At 64.2% G+C, this 21829-nt stretch overlaps 1 protein-coding gene across 4 annotated transcripts; it reads right to left on the reverse strand.

Moving 5' to 3' along the window:
- Positions 1-2042: 2042 nt before the first annotated feature.
- On the reverse strand, positions 2043-18227 carry EPN1 (epsin 1). 4 transcript variants are annotated; one of them, XM_067532746.1, is made up of 11 exons: positions 17859-18227; positions 13764-14239; positions 12994-13243; positions 10585-10706; positions 9302-9376; positions 6185-6274; positions 5714-6008; positions 4724-4891; positions 4434-4514; positions 3700-3936; positions 2043-3558 (listed from the first exon to the last, which is right to left on the reverse strand). In XM_067532746.1, the coding sequence occupies exons 2-11, from the start codon at positions 13989-13991 to the stop codon at positions 3191-3193; spliced, it is 1914 nt and encodes a 637-aa protein (XP_067388847.1). In that variant the 5' UTR covers positions 13992-14239; positions 17859-18227; the 3' UTR covers positions 2043-3190. The 4 variants fall into 4 exon arrangements, with proteins under 4 accessions (XP_067388847.1, XP_067388845.1, XP_067388849.1 ...); XM_067532744.1 differs by having other exon boundaries at positions 10573-10706; XM_067532748.1 differs by lacking the exon at positions 9302-9376.
- Positions 18228-21829: the final 3602 nt, after the last annotated feature.

The raw sequence follows: 21829 nt of genomic DNA on the forward strand, positions 1-21829 counted from the left end.
CTGGAAGCCACGTCTCCTGGGTTCTCTCCCTGTCTCTAGAAAGGGGAGTGGGGTCTAGTGGTTAGAGCAGGGAGGGGGCAGGGAGCCAGGACTCCTGGGTTCTCTCCTGGCTAGGAGGCAGGTGGGAGGGAACTGGGCTCAGGGTCAGAGTTGTTCTGCCAGAGCTGAGGTCTCTCTCTCTCCCCGCAGTGTGCAGCACGTCCTGTGGTGAGTCCATCTGTCTGTCCAGCCGTCTGTCCTCCCCCGCCCCCACCGGGGGACCACAGCTCATAGAGGCTGAACCGATCACCCACTCCCTGCGCCGGCTGCCAAGTGGGGCTGCCTCCACCTGCCCCCATAGCTGCCCCCAGCAAGGGGTCCCTGGGAATATAGGGGGGGCTGGATGGGTCACGGGGGGCTCCCCTAGGGGGCATCTCTCTAACGGGGTCCCCCCTGGACAGGCCGGCCCCAGCCCTTCGATTTGGCTGAGTGCAGCAACTGTCGACGGCTCCAAGCTCAGTGCAGGGACCCACGGGTCTGCTCAGGTAATCCCCAAACTCCCCCCATACCCAGCCCCCAAAGCTTCCCCAGACCCTGGCCCTCCCAGCACCCCAAACCCTAGTACCCCCCACAGCTTCCGCAAACCCCAGCATCCCCAACCCCCCCACGAACCCTGCAGCTCCCCCAAACTCCAGCACCCTCCAATCCCTACAGCACCTCTGAACCTCAGCACCCACGGGCCCCTGAACTCCCCGCAACCTCCTTTCTTCAGCCTCCACACCCCCTTCACCCTCCAGTACGCCCTGTAGCCACTTCTGCTTCTAACTCCCCACAGCCCGCCAAACCCCAGCCCCTACCTCCCCCCAAACTCTTCCCAGCCTCCCCATCACCCTCCCGTTCCCCCACTGCCCCCCAAACCCTTCATCCCCCCGAGACCCCTTCCAGGACCTTCCAACCACAACTTCCTTTCACCTCCGATCCCCCCTGCTCCCGATCGACCCCTAACTGCTGCCCCCCCCCCCCCATCCGCTCCAGGAGCTTCCGTGATCTGGGCCGTGGTGCTGAGCCTGGGGGCGCTGCTGGGAGCTGGAGCCACAGTGGGGTGAGTGGGGAGGAGAGAAGGGGGGGCAGAGGGAGAAGTGAACATAGACGGGTCCCAACCCAGCCCCAGGGTGGGGAATGGGGCGGCTCTCCTCTAGGGGGCGCTGGCTCTGGGTAGGGGGACAGGCTGGCTTGGGGAGCGCTGGCTTGTGACCCCCAGCCCGGGGACAGGGCTGTCCGTCATTACAGGAAGCGCGTGGGCAGCAAAGCGGCTAAGGAGGGGCTGGCGGCAGGCGGGACGGAGTCCCCCACGGACCAGGACGACGAGACCCCCATGGAACCAGAGGATGGACCCTCCATGGACGAGGGAGATGAGCCCCCCATGGACCCAGTGAACAGGCCCCCTGCAGACCAGGGAGATGGGGCCCCCATGAACCAGAAGGACGAGTCCCCCATGGACAGGCCCCCTGCGGACCAGGGAGATGGGGTCCCCATGAACCAGGAGGACGAGTCCCCCATGGACAGGCCCCCTGCGGACCAGGGAGATGGGGCCCCCACGGAGGGGCAGCATCCAGCCCCAAAAGCATGAGGGGGGCCGGGGGGATTCATTAAATATTGGCATCTTTTCCCAGCCTGGCTTCTCTGGAGAAGTGACTGAACTGCCCCCCACCAACCCCCCACATTGCCTCCCCCTTGGGATCCCACCCCCTCCCTGCCCCTCAGATCAACCCCCATATCCTGTCCCCCCCTCCCGCCCCCCCCCAGCTATTACACCCTTGCTAGCAACCCCATCTGAGCACAGGCCTGGCAGTGAGATGAGATTAAGCGAGACCCCCCTATACATACCCTGGCCCCAGCCCCTCCCACATGGAGACTCCAGCACCCCCCAAATGCCCCCTAGATGCACCAGCCCCACCCCAGACACCCCATTGGTGCCTTAGAAGAATCTGTTTATTATTAATTCATTTTAGCACATTCTGCATACACTGGGGGGGGGACACACAAATGGGGGGGGGGAGAAATTAGATGGGGTCCCCTCCCCCCAGGAAGGGGCCAGACTTAAGAAACAGCCTCCCCCCCAAAAGGATCTGATGTGGCTGGGGCCTGGCTGGCTCAGCCCAGCTGGAGTTGGGGGGCTGCAGTTGAGTGGTGAAAGGAGGGGACACAAACGGGTGATGGGGGGGGAAGCAGCAAGGAGGGATGGTCCCAGGGGATTCCCCCTTCCATGGAGATTGGGGGGTCCCTCCCCTCCAGCAGGGGGTGAGTCCAGCCCCACAAGCCCCCTCAAACACGCACATAGAGGGCAGGGGGAGGGGATCATGCTGCTCCCAGTGGGGGGGGGGGGGATTTGGGGGTTAGGACCACGCTGCCCCACACGGCCAGCAGGGGGTGCTCAGTGCTGCACATCCCGGAGGGGGCATGTCTGGCTCCACTTGAGTCCAAAGGCTGGCAGCAGAAGCCCAGCTGGGTCCAGTCCTGGGTTCAAATCCTAGCGCTGGCCTGGCTGGCTCCGCCCCTTGATGATGTGTGTGTGGGGAGGGATTAAGGCAGCTCCCCTCCCCCAACAGTAAGTCCCAGGGAGGGGTGTCCCACGGCCCTGCCCAGGTGGCTCCACAGGAGGGGCCATTGCTGCCCCCCCCCCCCCCCGCCCGCAGCAGGGCCCCCATGTGTCCATGTCCAGTGCTGCCCCCCATCCCCAGCCTGGAGCAGACAGAATCCTGCCCCAGATGGGAGGGAACATCCCATCAGCCCCCGGGGCAGGCTCGGGGTCCTGGGGGGCAGATGGCCACAGGGGGGGCAGTAGTGTGATTGAGGGGAGACACAGGGGGGTGTAGCTATAACTTAAAGGGGCAGCAGCACCCCCCACTTCCTGGAGAGGGTCAGGAGCTTGAAGCAGGGGCGTGGCCTCAGTGAGGGTGGAGCTATGAAGGGGGAGGGGTTTAACACTGACCCAGCCCCCACTCCTTAATGCTCAGGGAAGGGGGGGCACTGTTCACAGGGGGGAATCTCATGCCATGCCCACAGGCCCCTCCCCTCCTGCCCCCCCATTGCATGGGCTGCCTTCTTCTAGCCCTGCCCCTAGGGCTCCCTTCCCCCAGCTGCCCCACTGGGGGGGCTCAGGGCTCCACTCTCCCTTGCCTCCCTCCCCCCGCACCCCAGCCTGCCCCCCTTATAGCAGGAAGGGGTTGGTGTTGCCCATGGACTGGGCCGAGGCGCTGGTGGGCACAACGGCCTGGGGGGGCATCACTGGGGGCATGGCCATGGGGGACAGGCCAGGGGGCGCCCCCGGGCCAAGGGGCTGGATCCCGACCATGGGGGTGACAGAGGCCAGGGGCACGACCGGCCCCAGGGGGGTGACTGAGGCCATGGGGGGGGCGAAGGGGCCGGCGGGGGGGCCAGGTGGGCCCAGCGCCATGACGGGGCTGACACGCAGCTGGTTGAGGGTCAGCGTGGCGGGCTGGGCCGGCTGGAACGGGTTGGTGGCCGAGGCTCCGGCGGCTGGTCCCGGGGCTGCCACCGAGGGCGCGGGCGCTGTCCCTGGAAGGGAGGGGGGAGAAGGTGAGAGACCAGCCACAGAGCTGGGAGAGAACCCAGGAGTCCTGGCTCCCAGCCCCCCCCCCCCCGGCTCCAACCCCCCCACCTCGAGCAGGGACAGAACCCAGGCGTCCGGGAGCTCACCTGTGGCCAGGAAGGGGTTGGAGGTCTTGGCGCTGGGGGGCCCGTGGGGTTTGCTGACCAGTGAGTCCAAGTCCACCAGGGCGGCGTTGGGGCCCAGGAAGGACTCGGGGGTTTTCCGGGTGGTTTTGGAGGCCTCGGCCAGCGACCCCGTGACAGCGGCCATGTCGAAGGCGTTGGGGCTCCGGGCGCCGGCCAAGCGCGACACTGGCACCTCCCCGGCCAGCAGGTCCAGCTCTCCTGGGGGGCAAAGAGCGAGGAGGGGCTGAGACACTCAGCCAGCCCCACAGCGACGTGGGGCTGGAAGGGGCATCCTCACTGCGCCGCTAGCCCCATTGTTAGGGAAAATATGGACCGGTCCCGGCCCCAGAACAGACCCCTCAGGACCCACTGGAGACGCCCTCCCAGTCTGACAGCGACCCACTGATTACCCCATAACTCACCTCCCCGGACAACAAGGGGTTAATCCAGCCCTGCTTTCCCTGCACCTTCCAAGCACACAGGAGGGCCTATCTAGGGGGCGCTGGCTCTGTGGGGCAGGGAATGGGGCCTGGGGTCTTTCCCCTCTAGGGGGCACCGGCTCTCACCCAGCCCCAGGACAGGCCACGTCCCCCCACCCCAATTACCCATCAGCCCCCGCACACACCCAGGGCAGCAAAGGAGAGACGGGGGAGGGGCCAGCAAGGGAGGGAAGGCAATGGGGAAGGGGGAGGCAGCCAGGGGCCCCCCCAGCCCACCTGTGCTGCTCCCCGACTTGGGCAGCGCCGGGCGCAGGCTGTCGAAATCCGAGAACTCGTCTGGCTCAAAGGCTCCACTGACTGCAGGGTGGGAAGAGGTGGGTTAAGCAGAGCAAGGGGGGGTCCCTCCAACCCCAGACCCCCTCCCCTCCCAGAACCGGGGAAGGAACCCAGGCATCCTGGCTCCCAGCCACCCCACCCCGCTCTAACCACCAGACCCCCAACTCCCCTCCCTGAGCTGGGAAGAGAACCCAGGCGTCCGGGCCCCCGGCCATCCGTGGCCCACCCACCTGCAGTGCCGTTGGTGCTGGGTTTTGAAGGCGAGCCCCCCCAGGGGTCGGGGAAGGTCTGCGCGGGGGCCCACGGGTCGGCCGTGGGTTTCCCCTGGGGGGCCGGGGCTGGGCCCGACACCCATGGGTCATTGGCAGGGGCCGCTCCGCTCACTGCGGCGCCCCCAGCTGGAGGAGAGAGGAGCAGAGTTAGCAGCTGGGGCTGTTGGCTCCAGAACTCCCCTCCCCCCACATACACCCACAATGCACTGCAGTGAGTGGGGCAAGGAGCTCAGCAGGGGGCGCTCTTCCCTGGCAGTCAGGGTTGGCTCCGCTGCCCCAGGGCAGCACTAGGGGGCGCTGTGCTGCAGGGAGCAGGGGGGGTTCTCAAGGGGGCACTCTCCCGGCAGGCAATGATGTTTGACCACCTCTGCTCCAGGACTGACACGGCCAATCCCCAGGGAGGTCAGCAAAGGGGGGGGATAACGGGCACAGTTGGGGAATCAGAAACACGCCCCCACTGCGACACTCAACCCCCTTCCAGCCCATCCGTTCCCCCTCTGTTCCCCATCCAAAGTTCCCCCTTCTCCCCATTGTTGGGCCCTGGGGGTGATTCGGGCCGGGGGGGCAGACAGGAGGCTGCTTCCCCAGAGGTGCGGCCCTGTGGGAAGAGCTAGGATTCAGTAAGCCCTGGGTTCTGCTCCTGGCCCTGCCTTGGTGCCTCAGTTTCCCCATGGAGGATGTGGACACCGCCCTGCTGTGGCGAGAGCTTTGATAGCTTCCCTTCTCCCCCATTGCGTTCAGTGGGGGACATGGATCTGCCCCCCTTGCATGGGGGAGGGGCCAACTCCGCTCTCCCTCCCCCCACTGGGACCCAGCAGGAGATGGCATCTCCAGTGTGGCATGGAGGCTGGGGGTTCGAGCGTCTTTAGTGACGGAGGCATGTGGGGATGGGGTCGCCAGCGCCCAGAGTCCGGAGTGAGGGGCGTGACGTAGGAGCCAGAGACGTACCAGGAAGTGGGGGAGGACCCGTCCCCTCCTGGTTCCAGGGGTCGGAGCTGGCGGCGGCAGCGGGGCCCCCCCAGGGGTCTCCTGGAGCTGTGACGGCAGCCGGTGCCCCCCATGGGTCGCCAGTGGAAGCCACCCCCCCGGGGGCCCCTCCCCAAGGGTCAGGGGCAGGCGGCCCCATGGGGGCAGGCACCGAGCCACCCCATGGGTCGGTGGGGGCGGGGCCACTCCATGGGTCCCCAGCGGCGGCCGGGGGGGCTGGCGAGGTGAAGACATCAGCCAGGTCCATCAGTGACGACTGCGGGAGAGAAACGTGGTGAGACGGGGGGGGGCAGGGGCAGCCAGTCGCCCCGATACACCCCAGCGCCCAGGCTCCGCCCCCTGCCACAGACCCCACCCAGTGCCAGCTGGGCCTGGCCCCAGGCTCCGCCCATGAGTCAGACCCAGCCAGCCAGGCCCAGAGGGAGGGGTTACCTCCTCGCCCTTGGCCGGCACCGCCTCCTTCTTGCTTTCCTCGATGGCCATCTGCAGACGCAGGTCGTCCCCACGGCGGATCCGCTCCTCCTGGGGGGAGGCAAGGGAAATGTGGGGGCATCAGCAGGACAAGGGGGGCCTGGCCCCGATCGTCGGGGGGAGGGGGAGTTGGAATACTCACCTACTGCCAGCCCAGCAGCACTCCCGGCCGTGGGTCCCTATAGCCATGGGGAACGTTGCCTGCCCCCCAGCCTGACTCCTAGCCCATAATTCCCTGCCAACGCAGAGGGGGTTGTGGCATTGCTACTGACTGGCATCTACGGGGTTAACAGACCAAGTTCCTCCCAGAGCCAGGGCTAGAACCCAGGAGTCCTGGCTCCCCGCTCTAACCACCAAAGCCCACTCCCCTCCCAGAGCTGGGGAAAGAACCCAGGTGTCCTGGCTCTGCAAGCCCAGCGTGGCTGTGCTGGCGGAGGCCATTATACAGCAGGTGACTGGTGTCGCTGGCTTTGCTTGCAGCAGGCAGCTCCGAAGCACGGCTTGGCCGGTTGAAGCCGCATCCCCGCCAGGGCCCCGCTGCTGGTACAGGTCCTTGTCGGCAGCGGGACGGCGCGAAGAGAAAGGGGGGAACCGGATCCCAAGCTCCCACAATTCCCTGCAGGCGCCGGGATCCCACCATCTGCTGTGGAAATGCCCACCGGACCAGACGTTGGCGCGGGGACGTTTACCCCAGCGTGCCGTGGCGAGTGACTGGGGGGGGACGACGACTCTCACGGCACCAGTGAAGACAGCTGTGATCTAGCGCAGGGGTTCTCAAACTGGGGGTCGAGACCCCTCAAGGGGTCACAAGGCTATTTGGGGGTGGGAGGGTGTCGCGAGCTGTCAGCCGCTGCATATGCCATGGCAGCAACTGTCAGCCCCCATGCATGGTTGATGGTCAGAGCCCGTCAGAACTGGGGGGCCGGAAAGCAGGAGCTGCTGGCTGGGGGCTCTGAAGGCAGCACTGCTCCTAGCAGCAGCGCAGAAGTAAGGGCGGCCTGGCATGGGGTCCGGGGGGTCGTGACTTTTTTGGGGGGGTCGTCACAGCCTGAAATATTTTCAAAAGGAGTCCTGGGGGAAAAAAAGTTTGCGAAGCCCCTGCTCTAGCACGGTGGGAAAAACGCCCCAGGTGAATTTGGCCAGCACAGGCACCTGCCAGGGCTGTGCCGCCAACTCGGGCCGGCGTGGCTATGCCAGTGGGAGGGGAGTGGCCGACTCAGCCGGGTCGGCAACTGCCCAAGTCTCCAGGGAATTTTCTCAGCAAGGGAATTCTCGGGCCAGGGGACTGTTTCGCTCGGGGAATTGGTAGCAGCTTGGCTGGCCAAAGGACTCTGCTGACGTAGATCCCACCGGGTGGTTTTGCCGGCACGGCTGGCAGCCAAGGCCTGGGCTATGCTGGCAAAAGGGCAGCTTGGCCAGGGGAAGCTGCGTCCCCTTTGCCGGTCCGGTATCCCAGTATAGCTACACCGGCGAAGTCTGATCCACCCCCTATGGGCCCTGGAGGGCAGGGAATAGCCACAGCACGGAGCACCCCGGCTCCCCACCCTGCCACCCGCTCCACATGGGGGCTAGGCAGGGACTAGGGTTTAATCTGGATCCATCGGGCGGCCCCCTCGATTCCCTCCCCTCAGCTGCAGTCAGGGACACGTCCCCCCGTCAGTGCCCCTCATTCATGTGTGGGCTCAGCCTGCAGCAGGCCTTCCCCCGAAGAGCAGACATGCCCCCTCAACAGACCCCTCCCCAATCTGCTCCAGCCCCCCAGGAGCCATGCACAGCCCCCCCCCCCCACCATGCACAGCCCCCTCAATTCTGCAGCTGCACTCCCAGCCCTCCAGAAACCCTGTGCAAGCCCCCTAACGTCCGTACCAGCTGCAGCCCCCCCCCCCCCCCAACGTCAGGCACACTAAACTAAGCACCGACCCCAGACAACTAGGTCCCCCCCCCACTGCCAGGCTCCCAGACTTGCGCCGCCATATCAGGGCAGCCCCCCAGCCCCTTATCACCCCCTCCCCGACCCCAAATCAGGCCATCATGAAGTGGCAATTAACCAGAGCGAAAGCCGGGTGGGGGAGGGAGGAAGGAAGGACGGACAGAAAGACAGACACAGATTAGCGCCGGGGTGAGGATCAGGGTGAGGATTAATGGGGGTGTGGGGGGGGGTTAGAGCGCAGCTGCTGCAGAGAGACCCAAACGACCCAGAGAGGCTCGGCCAGAACCTTTCAGAACCTTCCGCTGCCTCCATTGGGGGTGGGGTTACAGGATCCGGGTGTGACATTGCACCCGGGAATTAAAGGGGGTGCAGAGAAACCATGAGGGGCTCTTGGGGATCCTGAGTGTCCCCCAGAGAGGCCAGGCACTGGAGACATTTCCGTCGGGATGGGGGGGTGGGGTTGCGTTTGGGAGAAGGGGCTGGGTGGGCCCTTTTGGCAACACAACCCGGGAAGCCAGCCAGCACCTGATGATCACAGGATGGACGGGGGCCCAGAGCCAGGGAGAGAATCCAGGGGTCCTGGCTTCCAGCCCTGCTACTCTAACCACTAGACCCCACTCCCCTCCCAGAACCGGAGACTGAACCAAAGCTTGATGCTCCAATTGCTTCACCCACCACTAAAAGGCAGCTACCTGCAGGCTGGGGCGAGGCAGCTATTGAATAGCTGTTTGGGGAACCCACCTGCTAAGCACTTCCAGGTGGGGGTGGGGGCGGGGGAGGGGAGCGGCAGAGATCCAGGAGATCCAACCCAACAGCATCTCCAAAGTGCTGGGGAGCAGGAGTGAAACTGACTCTGGCACCCAGAGAACTGAAACTGACCAAGGTCCAGTGGGACTGAAACTGATCAGGAGTGAAATTGACTCCAGCACCCAGAGGACCTCGCAAGGAGGGTTAGGCGGAAAAATTCACCCCTTTTAAGAGCATCTTTTTCCTGGAGGAGAGAAAAGTCCCTTCGAGGCAATGGCGAGCAGTGAGTGAAGTTAGCTCTGATCTAGCCTGGGGTGGGAGTTAGTGCAGTGGGTGAGGGGGAAGGCCGGCCCACGCTCCCGTCACGGGGAGTTGTTAGATTGTCAGGGGTCGGCTCTAACCTTGTCGTGCTCCTCTTTGCTCAAGCTAAGAGCGAGCTGGAGCTGCAGGTCCTCTTCGGCGACAGCGACTGGGGGCTGGCAGGGGGGCGGAGAGAGCAGAGAATAAAGGCGCAGCAGGGCACACACCCACACGGGGGGCAAGGGGCAGGAGCAGGGTTGGGGGGCAGCTTGGTCCTCGGGCACAACCCTCCAACATCCCCCCGGGGAGGTAGATGCACAGACGGAGGGGGCGGGATAAACAGACTGCAGGGGAGGTGAGAAAGACAGGGCAGCTGATGCTGGGGGGCAGTGGATGGGGGAGGGGGCGCAGGGGGGCCCGTGGTGCCAGGTGCAGGCAGGGCAGTGGAAGCGCAGAGAGGGGGTGGCTGGCTGTATTTTGGGGGAGCCCCTCTAAGCTGCCAAGAGCCACGGCTTGTTCCAGGGGAGTGAATCATCTCTTAAGGGGAGATGGGGAGCAGCGGGGGCTGGGATCCATGAGGGGGGCAGAACAGGAGCCCGGCGGAGAGGATTGAGGGGCTCTTGCCCCCCTGCCAACATCTACATCCCCTGCTGGCGGGGGACGGCCGTCGATCTTGAGCTGGGAGCCTGCCACTGCAATAGGCCCTGGTTCTTTGCCCCATGGCTTCATGAGGGGTTATGGGCGGTCCGGAGACTGTACCCCCACTGTGTGCAGAGGTCCCCCTGCCCTCCCGAGGCCTGTGCACCCCAAAACAGCCCAGGACCTCAGACAACCCAAGCCACAAAGAGACACCCCAAGCGGAGATGCTGCGAACCAGCCCCCAGCCGGCTTTCCCCAGTTCCCACCCTACTGTGCCTGCCCCCCTCCCGCTGCCCTCCCCCACCTCCACATGGGAAGGGCCAGGAGCAAACATGAGCGTGCTCCTCCGAGGGGGATGGTCTGGCTCAGGGAGGTGGGGAATGGGGCGTTTCCCCGCCAGGGAGCACGGGCCCCGATCCGACAGCCGTGCACCAATGATCCCCGCAGTCACCGAGACGGGCCGGGCCGGTCCCAGCCTAGCGCCCTGCATGACAGGCAGGCTGGCCGTGATCAGAAGTAACAGAGCCCGAGGACGGCCGAGGGCTGGACCCCACCCTGGGAGCGGATGCCCTCAGGGGGAGGGGACGGTCACAGCCGGCCCCCGCTTGACCAGCTCCCCCTGGTGCTACCACAGGGGCCCCGTCTCAACTGGCATCCCCGGATCCACCTCCCGGCCCCGGCCGCCCCAACCTTCCTCCCCCCCCGCGCCCCGCAGCTGCTGCTCCAGATTTACCTTGCTCCTTACCTGCTCCGCTTCTTCCTTGCTCATGGCCAGCGCCAGCTGCAGCTGCAGCTCCTCCTCGCCGCTGCTCTGCGGCCAGGCCTGCTCTGCCTCTGCCGGTGCACTGGCGGCTGAGGCCGAGGAGGCTGCAGGGGAGAAAGGGTTAAATGGTCAGTCGAGGGCTCAGAGCAACAGGAGAGGCGGCCCCTCTGGGGTGGGGCGCAGGGGCTGGGTACACGGGGACCCCTCGCCCACCGCGGGGACGTGGCCCCTCTGGGGTGGGGCGCGGGGGCTGGGTACACGGGGACCCCTCGCCCAGCGCTGGGACGTGGCCCCTCTGGGGTGGGGCGCGGGGGCTGGGTACAGAGGGATTCCTACAGCAGTTTTAACATGAGCACCTCCAGCAGCTCCCCGCCCCCACTCTGCGGCATGGGGGTCAGCTCTGACCGCCAGAGAAGGGCGCCCCCTACTGAGCCCCCCGCTCCCTGCAGCACAGAGCCTGCCGGTGAGCCAGACGCATGCAGGCTCCAAGGGGCTTGTGCCCAGACAGACACCGTGGGTCTAGGCCCGGGAGCGGCCTGGCCTGTCTGGTAAACAAAGAGCCAAGGGCCCAGCTGGCGTCTGCGCTGGGCAGCCAAACAACCCACTGACCCCCCGACCGTCAGCTGGGCAGGGAGGGGGCAGGTGGATAATCCCCTGCCCCGCTCCCATCCACAGGCCCCCCCCATTCATTCTAATCCATGCCAGCCCCCCCACTGTTATTCCAATTTGCTCCCCCCACCACAACACGTCACCAACTTCACCCCCAAGCTGTGGGTCAGGAGTGAGGGGCACTGGCCGAGCCCGGGGGGGGGGGGGGCAGAGAGGGGAGCCCAGGGCGGGGATTTAGGAGGCTGCGGATCCAGAGTGAGGGAGATAAATGTCATTGTTGTTAGCATCATGGACCATGTGTGGGAGGGGTGATGGGGGGGGGCGGGGCTCTCACACAAACCCAGCCAGCCCTTACCCCTTCCTCCCCCCCCCAGTTATCACCACCCCAGCCCCACCCTCAACCAGCCGGTGGGGGGCGGGGCAACTGCTGGGCTGGGGGAGGGGGGTCAGCAGCGCCCATCCCAGATCCCTCTGCGGCACCAAGGGACAGGCGGGCTCCCCTCCCCCCAGACGCCCTGGCACCAGCTGTCAGCCCGTGTTAGCCTGCGCCGGCTTCACGGGGACGCTCTCCACGGCGCTAACGCGGCGGCCATGCTCCTCGCGGGGCGGGGGATTCACCGGGGACGGGGTGCCCGTGTCTGCCCCTCCCCCAGACAGGTGCCCCTTAGCTCTGCCCCCCAGATACTGACCAAAAGCTGGGCCACTGAACGGATCGGGGAGGGGGTGAGACGGGGAGGGGGAGCTCTGCTGGGGGGGCCCAGGAGGGAGGCAGGGGAGCTGACCCCTGGGGAAGGCTGGGGGCTCCGCCAGAGCTCCAGAAGTGGGCAAAAGGGCTGGGTGGGGATGGGGCACTCAGCAGCTGGGGCAATCAAGGGGGCAGGATGGTGGCACTGTCTCTTTAAGGGCCTGGCCATTCCCCTCCCCCCCCCTTTATCAGCACGCTGGCAGAGGGGCACGAAGGTCACTGGCAGCTCAGCCCCGATAAGAGCCGTGGGGCAGGGCGGGACCTGCAGGCAAGGGGCTGGGGGAAGGGACACGTACGTTCACACCCCCCCTTCACTGCTTCCCAGTGCGGCTGGGGGGGGGGGGAGCCCAGGGCTGGACTATCAGGGGCTGCGGGTGGGTCGGGAGTGAGGGGCGCAGGTGGGGTGGGGGGGAGGCCATCACTGAGCAGCTGGGTTGGCTGGGAGGGGGGCGGGGGAGGGAAGCAGAGGGCGGAGCCAGCAGAGGTCAAAGGTCACAGATAAGGCGAGGCCAGGTGGGCAGGGACTGGCACAGCCTCTGATTGGCTCCAGACCCTGCCCATCTGCACCCATATGTCCCACCCCTCCCTCTCAGGGTGGGACAGGAACAGCCCCACAGCCCCCCCCCACCCCCCCGGGGGGAAACCCAAATTGCAGGCTCCAAGCACTCCCCCCCCCCCAATCCCGCTCCTGGGGCAAAGCCTGCAGGCAACAGACGGGGCAGATCTGGGGCCCTTCCCTCTGGCAGGCCTGCGGGTTCAGGATTCGCCTTGTCAAGAGCCGCAGGGGAGGGAACAAGGGCCTGCCTGGGCCAGCAGAGCCCCCCTGCGCCCCACAGCGGTCACCCCCCAACCTCAGAGCTGTCACCCCCCGAACCCCACAACAGTCGCCCCCTCCAACCTCCGAGCCGAATGGCGAGTGGGGCCCGGGGCGGAGGATGGGCAGCGCAGGCGAGCGGGTGGCAGGACGGGATCTGATCCCAGGGGGATGGAGCAGGGGGGCAGTACCAGGGCCCAGAGCCGCCGCAGCCCCGGCTCACCCGTGGAGGTCTGCGCCAGCTTTTCCTTGGTCTTGAGGGCGTGGGCCCGCTCCTCCTTGAGCCGCTCGTCGTCCCGTAGCAGGGCCACCAGCTGCTTGGCCTTCTCCCGCACGTTGACGCCCTGGTCCTTGCCGTCGCGGTCGACGTACTGGAAATCCTTCAGCGTCTGGATGGCGTAGATGTTCTCCTTGCACTGCTGGGCCACGCGCTCCGAGCCCGTCTTGATCAGGTACTCCATCAGCGTCATGGCCTGGGGGGGCCGGGGGGTCAGACCATCCTCACCCACGCAGCCTACCCACCGCCTCCTCTGTGGTGTCCCCTGCCAGCCTCCACCCCTCAGCTCCACCCAGCCCCCCCCTTCACCAATAACACCCAGAAGCCTCCATCCCTATACTCAAGCCCCCCATTCCCTAGAGCCCCCCCATCACCCCAATCGGGGCCCACCCATCCCCGAGGCCCACACAGGTCACCAAATCACCCCAAACCCACAGGCCACCCACCCACAGAGCCACTCCCAAAACTCCAACCTTCCCCAGCATAGGGCAGGCAGGAGGGGAGTAGGAGCTAGTGGTTAGAGCAGTGGGAGTCAGGACTCCTGGGTTCCATTCCTGGCTGTGGGAGGGGAGTGGGGTCTAGTGCTTACAGATGGGGGGGGCTGGGAGCCAGGACTCCTGGGTTCTATCCCCGGCTCTGGGAGGGAAGTGGGGGCTAGTGGTTAGAGTGGGGGGGCTGGCTGCCAGGACCCCGAGGGCGGGACGCAGGGCCAGTACCTTGTAGACGTGGCGCCAGTTCTTGCCGTGGTCGTTGAGCCGTTTCCAGATCATGCTCATGATCTCAGAGAAGGCCACCACGTTGTAGGTGAGGTCGGCGATCTCCGACATGAGCGAGCTGGACGGGCCCCAGGGGTCGTTGGACGTGGCCTCCCGCACCTTGATCTCCGCCTCCGAGTAGTTGTGGACGATGTTCTTCATCTGGCGCCGTAGCGAGGAGGTCGACATGGTGGGAGTAGGAGGGGGGGCGTCCCGGCGGCGGGGCAGCCCCTGATGCCAGTCCTAGGAAGCAGGAAAACCCCCGGGGGCCGTGCAATGGGGGAGCCCCTGATCCCGGTCCAGGGGATGGGAAAGTCCCCTGTGTCTGTGCAGGGGGCTGGAGCTGGCACCAGCGGGTGACGGGGAGGTGGTCAGGCCGGTATCCGTGCCCGGGACGGCACAGGCGATCTGGACATGGCTGCCACTCAGAGCCGCATCTGTGACAGAGAGAGAGCAGGATCAGAGACTCACACACACAGAGCGGGGCCTGAGGCCGGCATGAGACGCAGCAAGGGGGGGGCTGGGAGCCAGGACTCCTGGGTTCTATCCCAGCTCGGGGAGGGGAGTGAGGTCTAGTGGTTAGAGGAGGGAGGCTGGGAGCCAAGGGCAGGGGACCGGGATCCCAACACTCCCTCTAGGGGGCAGACTCTCCAGGCCCCATCTGCCCCTCCCCGCAGGGAGTGTGTATGGGGGGAGGTCTACCAGGCAGGGCAGGGCAGGGCTGAGTGGCTGGCACAGGAGAAGGCGTTGGCAGAGCGGGGCAACAGACCCGGGAGAAAACGTGCCCAGCCACCTGACGGAGGACGATCCCGCAGACAACAGGCAGAGCCAGGTGCCCCCCTCCAGTACCCCCAGTGCAGGGACACCACCTGTCACAGGAATTCAGACCCTTTCCGGGAGGGCAATGGCCCCCATTCCAAGGCCCCAAGAAAGGAAGGAACACAGGAGCGTTAGGGGGTGCTGTGCTGCAGAGAATGGGGCAGGAGCTCTCCTTTCCCGTCAGTGCTGGCCCCAAAATCACCCACACCCCAGCGCTGGGTGAGGGGGCCCCATGTAACCCGCCCCCCCACGCCCCACCCCAGAGGTGGCCGCATCTCAGCACCAAGTGAGTGGCTCGAGATAACCAGACCCTGTGCCCCACCCCAGCAGGGCTGGGTCCCAGCGCCGTCCGTGGGGTCTCCCTATAACCAGCCACGCACCCCACCCACTGCAGCTCGGCGCTGCCCTCCGGAGCGCCCGGGGATCGTGGCTGTGACGCCGAGCAGAGTCCGGCGCTGGGGGAAGGAAGGAAATCTCTGGGCATCCTGGCGCCATGAGTCACGGCTCAGAAATGCAGAAAGTTTCACTTCCTTCCCGTCTGGCTGTTCCCAGCTGGGGCAATGGGACCAGTGGGGCGGGAGATCACCGGGGTGGGGGAATTCAGGCACCCCTCCCTTTCGTCATCGGGGCTGGCGCAATGGCAATCCTGGGACTGAGCTGAGGGGAGCGTGACCCAGGGGAGCCCTCCCCATGCTCCTGTGAAGCCCCCCACAGCCCGAATCAGGGCAGATCTCCGGGCTGGGGGCTGAAGACTGAAGCCACTGATACACCTGTCTGTCGTGGCTCCGAGCCCCCACTCCTCTCCCAGAGCTGGGGATAGACCCCAGGTGTCCTGGCTCCCAGCTTTAACCACTGGACTGCATGGCAAGACGGGTAAGGCAAGTCGAACACTGAGTGCTGAAGGCTAAACAGAGGCGCCCATGTTCCTGGGGGAGTCGAAGGGATGGGGTAGGCAGGGGGCAGTTTAAAGGACAGGAACTCCCCAGTTTAGGTGGCCCCAAATGACACAAGGCTGGGCCCTTCCCCACCAAGCCCCACGGGGTGCAATACCGAGAACAGCAGCACGCCCCATTCCTAGGCTGTGTGTTTGTATTCCGGTAGCGACTGAGGCTCTAACCGAGATCAAGGCTCCATCGCACCAGGCGCTGCCCAGACACAATCACCGAGATCAGGGCCCCGTCACACCAGGCACCGCCCGGACACAGAGCCGGTGAGATCAGGTGCCTGTCGCACCAGGCGACACTGGGACAGAGCAAGAGACGTTCCCTGCCCCCCAGGGTTCACAATAGAGACAGAGCACACAAACAAGGGTTGTTGTGGGGTGTCAGTGGAGACCGAAGCATGGTGGGTGGGGGGGGGAACATCAGGTTACACAGCAACAGAGCAAGGAGAAGGCCCCAGGCCTCCTACCCACTGGACCGCACCACCCCCGAAGCCCCTGTAACCTCGCACTGGAGGCTGCGCTTGTCTCCCCCACCCCTGCACCACCAGGCCAATCCCAGGGGTTTCCTGGGCCAGATCCAACCTCCCCACCCAGCTCTGGCGAGCAGGAATCCCACCCCTCGCCCACCCAGGGGGTGCACAGACAGACCCACAGATCCAGAAGCCAGGAAACTGACCAAAGCAGCAGGTGCAATGAGGCTGATATAGGCTGGGAGGAGGCAGGGGAGACCCTCGCCCCATCAGACCCCTGCTAGCCAGAGGCCCCTCCCCAGGGAGCTCCCAGCACCAGCTGGCAGGTGCCTGCTAAGATTTAAGGCCTGATGTCAGGTGCGTGGCTGGTGTCAAAGCCACCCTCCCGTCTCTGCCATGATCCGCAGAGGCAGCAACTGGCCCCCCCCAACAGGGGCAAATACCTCGCCCCAGGCATGGAGAGGGGTGGGAGCGACAGACGGAGAGAGGACTGCAGCAGATGACGACATGCTAACTGGGATAGGTAGAGCAGGGCCTCCCCTCCCATTGCCACGACCCCTCACTCTCTTCCTCTCCAAGACCCCCAGCGGCCTGCAGCCCCTGGGGTGGCTCCTGCCGGGAGTTCTGGAGAGAGGATGGGAGCAGGACAGCACAGTGGCACTTCTGGGATGCACCCGGGGGCGGTAAAATAAATCAGCAAGGCCCGGGAAAGCCACAGAGAGCTGAGGCCGGACTATGCCCCTGCTTTGTATCACCCTGCGGAGCAGCCAGCCCCCCCTCAGCGCCAGCGGGGCTACTGCCACCCCACCCTGGGCGGGCAGCCGAGAGCCAGGCCCGGTGGGCGCAGAGAGAGAGGGTCTGGACAGGGCATGAGAGGCACCACCGGCGCGACAGTGCTGAAAGAACCAGCCCCTCTGCTGGTCAATGGGCTGCCCAGCGTGCCCTCTGCCTGCCCAGGCACAACCTGGCCGGCCTCCCTCCGACCCCAATCTCTCTGCCCAGGGCACCCCCGGGCCAGCCTCCTTCCCTCCCAGCACTGTGTCCACCGGACGCCCCCAGGGCCAATCCCTCCCCACACCTGGGCATTCCCTCCCCAGGGTCCCAGACCAGCCATCCTGTCACGCTCCAGGCGTGGAGCTGGTCTGAGGGAGTGACTCCAAGGAGACTGAGGCGCCCCGGCAAGATGTCCTTCCACCCCAGTCCGGGCACAGGACCGACCCCTGCATTTCCAACAGCCTCCTCTCCCCCTTCACAGCCACCCCACACCCTGCAAAGCTGGTGGGGTGTGAGCCTGCCCCTCTGCAACGCCTGGGGCCCAGATCCCCCAATGGCAGGCAGCAATAGCCTCTTCTCCACCCTAGGTAGACTTCCCGCCGCCCCCGCCCTGAGCTGAAGGCACCAGCCCCACGTCACCTCCCAGCCCCAGCCTTCCCGTGAACTCTGGACAGCACCGTGCGCGGCGCACGATGTGCCCGTCAAAAGCTCGCAGCACTGGCTCAGAGGCACGGCTCCCTCCCCCCTGCCTGCAAAAAGCAATCAGAGCACAGGAGCGCCCAGCCCAGGCACCTGATTGTTGGCAGGGCGCGGTGCCCGGCCTCGGGAGCCCTCAAACACTCGGCCAACATGCAACAAGTGGAGGGGAGCGGGGCACGGTACAAGCCCGGTTTCACAGGTGGGGAAACTGAGGCAGAGAAGAGCAGGGACTTGCCTTTAAGGTCAGAGCAACCAAGCCAGGAGTTGAACCCAGGAGTCCTGGCTCCCAGCCCCCACCGCTCTAACCACCAGACCCTGCTCCCCAAAAAGACCCCCCTGTCAAGAACTCACCTCACGTCTCCCCGTTGGGGGCGGGGTGGAGGCCTCTCAGGTCACCGGACTCCTGGGTCCGCTCTCTGTCTAGCGCGCCTGCTTCCCAGCTGCACCCCAGCGAGAGCGGGTGCGGGCAGATTTGCAGTCCAGTCTGCAGCAGGGTGGGGAGGCCGGCGACCCCGCCTGACACCACCTCTCCCCGGCACCAGGGCCTTGGGCCCGACCAGCCTCCGGCTCTGTGGGCAGCTCCTGTCTGGACTCAGGCCCCTGGGGGGGGGCGTACAATCCGGGCAGGGAGGCGGGCGTCGGAGCCGCTTGCGTCCCCCTGGAGGCGTCGAGCCCCCCGCTGCCCTGCCTTGGGTGGGTGGGGGTTTGAGGGGCAGGGAGGGGGGGTCTCTCACCCGCCTACCCACCCCCACCCCTTATCACCTCTGACCCCCCACCTACAGCTGGGCTGAGCAAAGGCCCGGGGGGGGCATGTCGTGGGGGAGAAGGAAGGTGCCCCCCCTTTGCCCCTGTGGTGGTGGGGGGCTCTGTCTCCGGGGGGGGGCAGGGAAAGGGGGGGAGGGGCTCCTCCTCTAGAAGTCCCTGGTGTGTGTGTGTGGGGGGTCTCTCTGATCGGGGGGGGGGGGCTGAGCCCCTCTTCAAGGGTGTCCCCGGCTCTAGTGGGGCTGGGCCCCTTGCAGGGCGGGGTGGGGGCGGGAGTCTGGGGCGGGGGGGGTCTCTGGGCCCTTGTGAGGGCTGGGGGGGTCCCCTAGACGGGGGGGGTGCTGGCTCGCTAAGGGGGGGCTAGACCCCTTGGCTTCGGGGGCATCCCTGGCTCGGGGGGGGTGGGGCCTATGCGGGGAGGGGCCTATGGGGGGTGGGGGCTGGGTCGAAAGGGGGGGTTACGGGGGGGGTCCCTGCGCCCCTGGCTCCGCCCCGCCGGGGGGGGTCCCTCTCTGCCGAGTCTCCCCGCTGGCCGGCGCGGGGGGTCCGCTCTAGCCCCGCTCTATGGCCCCCGGAGGCTGCGCGTCCCCCACTCGGCGGCGGCGCTGGGGCGGCTGCTGCTGCTGCTGCTGTGGGAGTCGGGCCCCTCCGGCTCCGCACCGGAAGCGGAAGCCACCGCCTGCCCTGCCCCACTTCCGCCCTTCCCGTCCTTCGCCCCCTTCCCCCCTCCACCGCGGCCGCCTGGCTTCCGCCCTCTCCCTGACGCCACTTCCTGTTGCTCTCTCCCGCGATCCCCGCCATAGAGTCGGAGGGGGGATGGATTGGGAAGCCAACCGACCATAGAGACGGGAGGCTAGACGGGCAGCTCTGGGTCTCCCTAGTTTTAAAGGCCCTGGGGCAGGCTCTTGACCCCCCAGGCCCAGCATGCTGCCCCCTGGACCCTGACCCCCAGGCCCAGCATGCTGCCCCCTGGACCCAGGGCAATGACCCTGGGACCTTGCGAGATGACCTGACACGATGACCTTTGCCCCAGCCCAATGACCCCTCCCCCCAGCATGGGGACTCCCCTCCCCACGAATGCATTGGCCCGCCGAGCTGGGGCGGCGACCCATAACCACTTCCACCCACCAAACTTGTAATAAAGATATCGAGTTAGTCTGACAGGATCTATCGTCCACTAACTCTTGTTCCTTGGCATTAATTCTTTATTAATCAAGTCCCATCTCAGTGTCAGGATGTCAGGTCTATAATCACCCAGGTCACCTCGTTTACCCTTTTGAAATATTGGCACAACACATTATTCCAGTCTTCTGGAACTTCCCCTGTGCTCCACGACTTATTGAAAAACATTCGCAGGTCAGAGCTCCCCGGCCAAGTCTTTTAAAACTCCTGGATGCAAGCTAGCTGGACCTGCTGATTTTAAAATGTCTAACTTTCGTAGCTTCTGTGTAACATCCTCCAGAGATGGAATGGCAAGAGAGTTCTCATCACCATATGATAAAATGATATCATTTGTTTTTTCCCCCAAAACAGAACAGACTGTACTTATGCCTTTTCTGCATTTCAACGGAAGCTAGCAGCTGAAGTACAGCATCCATTTAATAAGCAAAACTAAGAACTTATTAAGGTTTGTTAATGATATATAATGTGCATTATTTTGTCATTGCTTTAAAAAAGCCCTCTCCTTCCTTCCTAAATAATTTTATAACCGTTGATTTTAACAAGCCAGTCATGCAAATCATCCCACCAGGTTTCAGTGATACCAACTGTTGTGGAAAAGAAACACACTGCTACATTTTAGAGTTGGATCGGGTGCAGCTTTAATTGTGACACACACAATCACATAACCATAGCTATGGGGAATACTATAGCCATAGGGAAAACCCAGGTGGCTATAGGGAAGTCAAGCAGCATGTCTGGATGCTGGGCAAATGTACTTCAACTGGCTAACAGATACAAAAGACTTATATAGGGGTTGCTTAGGTTCATTTACATGTTGATCGTATTGGGATTGGATTAACAGTTTATACTTAAAAAAGTAGACAATCATAATGTATAGTGGGCACACCAGACGCCCTCCCAGAGACGCCCAATGAGTCACTTGAGCATACAATGGTGTGAGTCTCTGTGGGGCCGGTAAGACAAAGGGACAAGTATTGGTACTTATCAAACAGGTGAAGTCTGTTCACAGACTTCAATAAGACTTAAGGCTCAACAGAGAACTTGCCTCTCGGGTGTGGTTCAGAGACCTCTTGTGGGACTTTAACATCTTTATCCTAATTTCAGTTGAGGCCTTCTGTTAATGGTTTAGCCTGGGGCTTCTATTTCAGTTTCAGGCTACAACTTCAGGCCAGGCCTTCCATGACCAGTTTCAGGCCAAGCATTCTATTAATAAATGTAATGCTTATTTCTTTGATTCCACACAACTAGATTGAATTAATGGTGATAAATGAGCAATTCCAGTTCCTCGTGTTTGTCACCCAGGCTGCTAACATTGGTGTACAGGCAACTCAAGAATTTCTTCTCTTCATGGCCGTTGGTTCTTTGATTCATTTGCCTCTCAGCATCTCAGTTTTCTGTAGAGTGCTCTTAGCTTCCCTCTTTTTACCCACTCCTTTTGTTAATTGTTTAAGCCCGCCCACCCCCCCACCTCCCGCTACGCTGGCCAGCTTGCCCACAAGATCAGTCCCTTTTCCTGAGATGCACAGAAGGCGGCCCAATGTTCAACCCACCCCAAACCCTCCACTACTTGCCTAACCAATGGTTCACTTCCAGACTCTCCAGCCTTCTGTCTTCCTTTGCTTGTGGGACAGGAACGATCTCGCAGAAGATCGCTTGGCTCTTCTTCTGCTTCAATACGCTCCCGAGTCCCCTGAAGTCTTCTGCTGCCTGTGTGACATCCCACTAAAGCAGCGTCCATCGTGCCGCTCTGAACCATCACCAACGCATCTTTGCCTGATGATCTCTTGGCCCAGTCAGATGACTCTTTGGCCCAGCCTGATGCCCCCTTTTCACCTAATGCAGTCACCCCTTGACCCAGTCTCATGACCCCGGCCTACTGTGATGACCCCTTGACCTGACCTGATGACCCCTTTAACCCACCACAACGACCCCCTGGCCCAGTCTGGTGAGCCCTTAACCTGATGAGACGGTCACTTGACCCAGTCAGATGATCCGTTTGACCCACCCATGCGTCAGGTTCATGTGTGATAGCCCCCCCCATCCGGCCAGCCCAAAGCGAGGGGGCGACACAGGAAGTGAGGTTGAAAACCCCAGGCCACCTAGGGTTGCACCCACTGCTTTGTTATGAGAAGGCCCCTCAGGAACAACAGGCCATGTGCTAGTTTGTTATGATAGGGTCTCTCCTGGCAATGGGGGCTGTGTAGTAGTTTGTCTGGAGTAATGGGGTTGCTTCCACCGCTGTTCTTGTACGTTGGCCTGTACTATCCTATGGAGCTGGCGGGGGGAGGGAAATCAACTCATGGTAAGTCCCCAATGAACTGGAGCATGGCGCATTCCCGCCAGCCCCCCAGGGAAGGGCAGTGCCGCAGGGCAGACAC

Source organism: Emydura macquarii, unplaced genomic scaffold (assembly GCF_026122565.2).
Source record: "Emydura macquarii macquarii isolate MOO-44397 ecotype Brisbane River unplaced genomic scaffold, CSIRO-AGI_Emac_v2 contig_3296, whole genome shotgun sequence".
NCBI lineage: Eukaryota > Metazoa > Chordata > Testudines > Chelidae > Emydura > Emydura macquarii.